This window comes from Phragmites australis, chromosome 4 (assembly GCF_958298935.1).
Source record: "Phragmites australis chromosome 4, lpPhrAust1.1, whole genome shotgun sequence".
NCBI lineage: Eukaryota > Viridiplantae > Streptophyta > Magnoliopsida > Poales > Poaceae > Phragmites > Phragmites australis.
Window position 1 is genome coordinate 11,006,029 of NC_084924.1, and position 6,186 is coordinate 11,012,214.

The 6,186-nt window shown below is 44.5% G+C and overlaps 1 protein-coding gene across 3 annotated transcripts; it reads right to left on the reverse strand.

Moving 5' to 3' along the window:
* Positions 1 to 547: 547 nt before the first annotated feature.
* On the reverse strand, positions 548 to 3,702 carry LOC133915679 (uncharacterized). 3 transcript variants are annotated; one of them, XM_062358933.1, is made up of 4 exons: positions 3,006 to 3,699; positions 2,260 to 2,361; positions 1,203 to 1,447; positions 548 to 869 (listed from the first exon to the last, which is right to left on the reverse strand). In XM_062358933.1, the coding sequence occupies exons 1-4, from the start codon at positions 3,477 to 3,479 to the stop codon at positions 752 to 754; spliced, it is 939 nt and encodes a 312-aa protein (XP_062214917.1). In that variant the 5' UTR covers positions 3,480 to 3,699; the 3' UTR covers positions 548 to 751. The 3 variants fall into 3 exon arrangements, with proteins under 3 accessions (XP_062214917.1, XP_062214915.1, XP_062214916.1); XM_062358931.1 differs by having other exon boundaries at positions 1,172 to 1,447; positions 3,006 to 3,696; XM_062358932.1 differs by lacking the exon at positions 2,260 to 2,361 and having other exon boundaries at positions 1,172 to 1,447; positions 3,006 to 3,702.
* Positions 3,703 to 6,186: the final 2,484 nt, after the last annotated feature.

Consider the following 6,186-nt stretch of genomic DNA (forward strand, 5'->3'; position numbering starts at 1 on the left):
CGCTGCTCACCCGCTGTCGGCCTCCTCTCTGCCGGCCTTCTCTCTGCCGCCGGCATCTTCTCCTCGCTCTCTGGCCAGGCCTCGCCGACGAGCCCCTCTCTTCCACGACCGACCGGGAGCCCACCGGCCCCCTTCGACGCCGTCTTCTCCTCCCGGCCCAAGCATCCCTCTCTCTCCCTCTCTTTGAGCGCATTTCATCGGGGACCTTTCTCAGATGGAAATGAATTCATGGAGAAGCAAACAAATCAAGATACAATACCTCAAGTCGCTGATGAGGGATGTCTCTATCTGTAGACAGAGATTCAGCAATGGTGCGATTTGGAGGAAGAGAACGAGAGCTCTCGAGAAAAAAAAAATCAGTAGCGCAAAGCAGTTTGGGAGAGAGAGTGAAGAGGTATATCTCGAGAGCTCTGCTTGCCCGGAAATCTCTTCATCTCCCTGAATCGTCTAGAGCTGCGTCGCTGCAGTCACGCGTTGATGTAAGATCGGACGGTAAATGTGGAGCTAGATGACGTGGACACATTGTGGGGCCGAGAATGCGACGGGATTGAGACTAGTAAGAGATTGTCGATAAGTAACAACCCGAACAGGGCTACATCCAGTTTTGAACTATACAAGGTGATCATGTTGTAATCTCGTTGTGAGCCTCAAGCAAATTTCACACAATGTGGGGACTACATAGAGTTGGGTGGGCGAGAATCCCTGAATACGGTGGAAGAACCACCAGATGCAGCAGGGGATGGCGATGAGGCTACATAGTTGCTTCCTGGCAATAAGACTGGACCAGGAGGATGTCCTTGATGTCCACGAACTGCAAAGCGTGATGGACTTGCTGTAGAGAAAGTTGCCGGACTCCTTGGAGTGTGACCCTGTAAGATCAGATGTGGCTATTTAGCTCGAGAAAATAATAATACTCGGTGGCATCGCAGCAATCATTAAATTCTAGAACTTACTTCACTATGCAGAAATCCACAAACCCAACAAAGAATCTGAGACAAAATGGTGTACTAGCAAGCTGAGAAGTATTTCGAAAATCACGATTATTACCTAAGAAAATTTACTAATTAAGTCTCACTTTTGCTATCATTTAAGACGCCAAAGCATGCAATGCAGAGAAAAGTGGATATGGACTAAAAAACAAGTCCATCCAGTGACTACTCAAACAACTTACAGAATTGTGCTGCAGAGAACCAAACGGTGACCTAGTGAAAGAGGCTGTTGAAGGAGAGAGACTTTGGAAGTGATGCAAGGGGCGTCCAGGGGTGCCCTGGTTGGAACCAGCATCTGAATCACCAGCAATGTCACTAAAATTGACATCAACAGTCATTCTGGGGACCAGCCTAGAAACAGAGCTTCCATCAGCTGCATTTTCTGATGGCTGAGGCATGGCAGCACGCAATGAAGCCAGAATGCTACGCCTTCGGATTTCTTCTTCAGCATTTAAAACCTGTTCAAACAGCCAAAACAATGACATTCAGTACACTGACCAACAAGTTCTCAGAAGAAAAGAGAGCGGCCAACCACAAAAATAATGGTGTATGCATATGTTGCTATTTAATTCATTAAAAAAATGGACCGAGTGACAAGTATAGCATTTATTTTAGAGATAGGAGATAGATCTCAAAACTATAGCAAGTGACACCTAAAAGTCAACGAGAAGCTTCTGATCCAAAAATTTAATTCAATGCCCTTTGGGAAGTTACTGTGGAACTGTCCAGTAATGCCATGAAGCATACGGATGCAATGACATATGCAACATAATGATTAGAAATTGACAATACTGTTACAACATTTTCAATAAAGAATGATGAGAAAAACCATTTTAACTTATTCATATTTACTAACATAACTTTTCAAGGCCAGACGAGTTTTGCATTTTTCTATGAGCATACACGCAACTCCAATTAGTATGCAAAAAATTTCCTATCATTAATAGCAAAGTTTCAGAACAACACAAGTGAGCTAAATACTCCATTTGCAATCAACTGATATTTGAACTTGCATTGTTATTGCTTATTACTATATCAACTCCATCTTCAGATGGCTATACCAACTTTAACTGTTTTCATGGATTCATATATTGTTCAATGGGGAAAAACATAATCCAGATCTGCATCTTACCAAATTGGTAATAAAGTTGTGTACCATCTGAGATCACCCAGTAATTATTCAACTGACGAATATGCAGCAAATACTCAATTGTTTTAAACTATAACTGCAGACAAAGTGACCGGAAAAGTAAAGGGTAGCATATAATACCTGCTTCAGCATCTGCACAAGATCATGCTTTTTCTTATTTAGGACGTCCAGCTTTTCATTCAACCTTCCCTTCTTTTTGTCGATTCCATCAGGACAACTCACCTAGAATAGGTGTAAAACGTTCTGTTCTCAATAACAAAGTAATCCAAGTGGATAGATAGTGCTAGCAACATAACAAACACAAAGCACAAAGTACAAAGGTCACTCACACATTCAGGCACCCATTCATATGCAAACAATATATGTAAGGTTACTCAGTTGTACTCATGCCTTCAACAAAGCACCAGAGAGAAGTCTCCAAGCAAAACAACACAATCTTATACGAAAGAAGTTTGTGTTCAGTAGCAACCACGAATACTGTGTATTCTAAGTTTCTAACAGAATAGCAAACTATTCTTTTGGGCAACTAGGAGGCTCAATGTTGATCAATCACAGAAGCTTCATTCTTCATAGCAATATGGTAATTAGCTGCCCATTTTTGGCCGGATGAAGATGTAGACAGATGTCAATTTCTCATGATTGGCATAGGCAACTCCCTCCTTAAGCGACCTAAATCTTCCTCAAATTCATCTCTATCCTACGGGACTATTGACACGATCGAGGCCAACACTTAATATCTTTCCCCTGCAAGGTACAAATTTCAGAATCTACATGGCTTCCTAAATTTCCAATCATTACATTGTGCACGGATCATCAAACAACGAGCTGCTGGTTAAGTGGGAATGGAGAATTCGGACAGCCCTCACCTCCTGGTTAGGATCAACGCCTTCGCTTTCTCCTTGCCCTTCTTCAGCATCGCCATTACCATCACCTTCAAGGACTACCTCACCCGCATCGTCCATGTCCGCGTCCTCCACAACCCCCTCCTCCTCCTGCTGCTGCTCCTGCTCCACCTCACCCTCTTCATGCTTCTGCAGCTGCTGCCCCTCCCCCTCGTCCTGCTGCTCCTCCTGGCCCGCTTCCTCCTCCTCAGCCTCCACCCCCGGCGCATCCCCGGCGGGCTCCGCGGCGCCATCACCACCGTCCAGCCGCGTGGACCCCGGGGAACCTGGACGCGGCAGCGCCCCGGCGAGGCGCGCGACGGCTAGGGAGCGGTTGCGGACGAGGCGGCGGAACCGCTTCGCGGAGAGGGCCGGGCGGGGCAGCTCCCAGCGGCGCGGGGCGCCGGCGTCGGACCCGCTGAGGTGGAGGTTGCTGCGGTACATCGAGATCGCCACCATTCTCGTAGGGCTTCGGTGGGTTCGGTCGGTTCCGGTGCGGCGGCGGCCTTGGGTTCCGGTTGCCTGCGGCTAGGTCGGTTCGATACTTCGATGGACTCTGGAGTTCTCTGCGGGTGCTGGTCGGCTGGGACGGGATCATCGTATTGCACGCCGGATGACATGTGGTGTCTAGATCCTGGCTGACATGTAGGGTCTAGATTCTACTATGTTATTAGGTATTTTTTACGTAACTGTATATGTAATGCCATTAAGGAAAAAAAGGAAGAGTAGGAAGAAAAAAAAAGAGGGATGGATGTGCCTTTCCTCTGCCTGTTCCATCCGCATTGCCCGCCGGAAACGGGCGCTACCTGCCAATTATCCCAGAGCAAGAGCCAACGGGCCAAGCTGAGACGGGCGCTACCTGCCAATCTGTTCCAACCTCCAAACTCGGGCCCTCCACCGCATGCAAACGCGGCGCCAAACGCCGGTGAGCCGCCCGTTTGCTGTTGCTCCCAAACAAACCATGGCCCCGCGAGCACGAGCTGTACCGGATCCGTGCAGGGCAGCCCCCGCCCCACGTCGCCTCTCCGCATGGCAGATCGGCGGGCGGGAGGGCGGGTGGGCCAGGCGCCAAAACATCTGCGAAAGCGAAGCAGCTACGCCGAAGCAGCGGCAAAGAAGCTGGTTCAAACGGAACTGCTCCGCATGGGAGCAACTTTTGGTCTCTCTTCGGACAACGACTTGCCAACGAAAGCTTACTTTTACTGCTGGGATAAAAAGATAGTATTACTGTACGTATGAAGATATTTTACCTGCGCTGCCCTGACTATATAACCATGGAGTTTGGATGTTATGCCTCGGTCGGGTCTGTCGATGTCGTTCGAAGAAGGCTAACACTTTAAAAAAAATACTCCATCCGATTTTACATATATGATGTTTTAATTAAAATCCGGTTAAACTTTTAAAACTCTGATCGTTAATATTTTTAAAAATATTTACTTTAGAAACATAAAAATCACACGTGTAGATTTTTCTTGGAAAATATTTTTATAATATTATATTTTTAAATTTTTAAAATAAATATTTTAGAAGCTATTAGTGGTTAAAGTTTTAAAAAATTTGACTAGATTTTAGTTAAAACGTCGTATATTTAAAACCGAAGGGAATAGTTCTTTTTTTCTTCTTTACGGCAATAGTTTCAGCTTCATGACTGAGCTGGCGGACAATAGTTTCAGGTTCATGGCTAAGACTGAATAGAGTTAAGTAGACATGAGTGAAGCTTGCCCGGCCGGTCCAATTCGGCTCGGCAAGTCTCGTCTGATTTATCAATGTTTTGTTAGGCCACACTAAAGCGTGGACGCCACAGAGGTCGATTGTGTGGACAAAACACACAGGGATCGATTCTGATCTCGTGCTATTTTCCTTTGAGAATGGTGCATCGAACCAAACGCGTGTCTTTGCCATTGGTTCCTCCAATAGCTTGTCGTTACCGATTCCACCTTCTCTATTAGGTGTATGCTTTGATACAAATGCAAATGGCGTCGACATTTAGGTATATGCGTGCTTCATCAAACGCGTTTCGATCTATTCCTAGATAGCTACAACATGGGCATGTCTTACCTTTTTAAAAACATTTGATCGCCGCTTTTGAAGCCTCGATGGATCGCATCACATGCACAAGCACATGATGAGGGCTCAATTCGCAACTGACTATCTAGCTGATTGCTGAGGACCTTGACAGGCGCTAGCTAGACGACTTTAGCTGTGTTTGAAAAAAATTAACAAGTACAAGTAAGTACATTTAGTCGGTAAACCACATGTTTACTCATATTATTTTATACGAGGGGCGAAGCTACAACTTAAATAACAGTAGTGTCGAATGCACAATTCAAAGTAATATTAGTCCTAGAATTCATTTTATTTTGGTGTATATATGGTTAAACTAAAACAATTACCGTTAAAAATTTGATTTACCTTAGTGTCGGTGCACCACCCTATCTCTACCTAGCTCCGCCCTTATTTGCTATGAGTATTTAATCGCAAGGTCTCGCTTAATAACGAATTGAAGTCGATAGTCAAAGGATGACTCGAGCAATCCAACAAAGTAAATTTCCAAGTTTTCTCATCAATTTTCTGCGCGGCTTGAGAGTTGTGCGGATATCACATCTTCTTCTGCCTTTTCTTGGGAGGATTATATTCAATCAACTTCAAACAATGCGGCATTGCATGACAATATAGTCAGGACTAGGGATTAAAATTTTACTAAAATTTCACGAATTTTGGTAATTTTGAAGGAGAACGAAATATCTAATTTTAAAATTTTCTTTCGTTGACACGTGGACCTACAGAGCAAATGATGAAAAATAATTGAAATTTCTCAAATTTTGATCTTTTTGCCGGTGAAAAAAATTATAAAACAAAATTGAAATCGCTGTCAGGACATCAATTTCAGTTGAATACGTATGCAGGGGGGGAAAGTTCACTCAGTGTACAGAAAAGATAGGTGCATCGTCTTTGTCCAGCACCATGCATCTTGTTTTCTGTGCTGTTTTTTTTTTCGGGATACTGATTCTTTTCTTGACATCGATGTGCTTTTTTTCTGAATAATTTAGAGCTACTAGATAACGTTCGGTGCTAATTACCGCACGATTATATTACCTGACGTATCCTGATTATATTTTCAGTCGCCCAACCACTCTAGACAATCACAAACTAGAATATGTCCGGC

Coding starts and splice junctions, on each gene's coding strand:
- LOC133915679 (XM_062358931.1), bottom strand. CDS start 3,479: ATGGTGGCGATCTCGATGTACCGCAGCAACCTCCACCTCAGCGGGTCC. Junction 2,362..3,005: donor GCGTTGATCCTAACCAGGAG/GTGAGGGCTGTC, acceptor CACCTATTCTAG/GTGAGTTGTCCTGATGGAAT. Junction 870..1,171: donor GTTCTCTGCAGCACAATTCT/GTAAGTTGTTTG, acceptor CTGATCTTACAG/GGTCACACTCCAAGGAGTCC.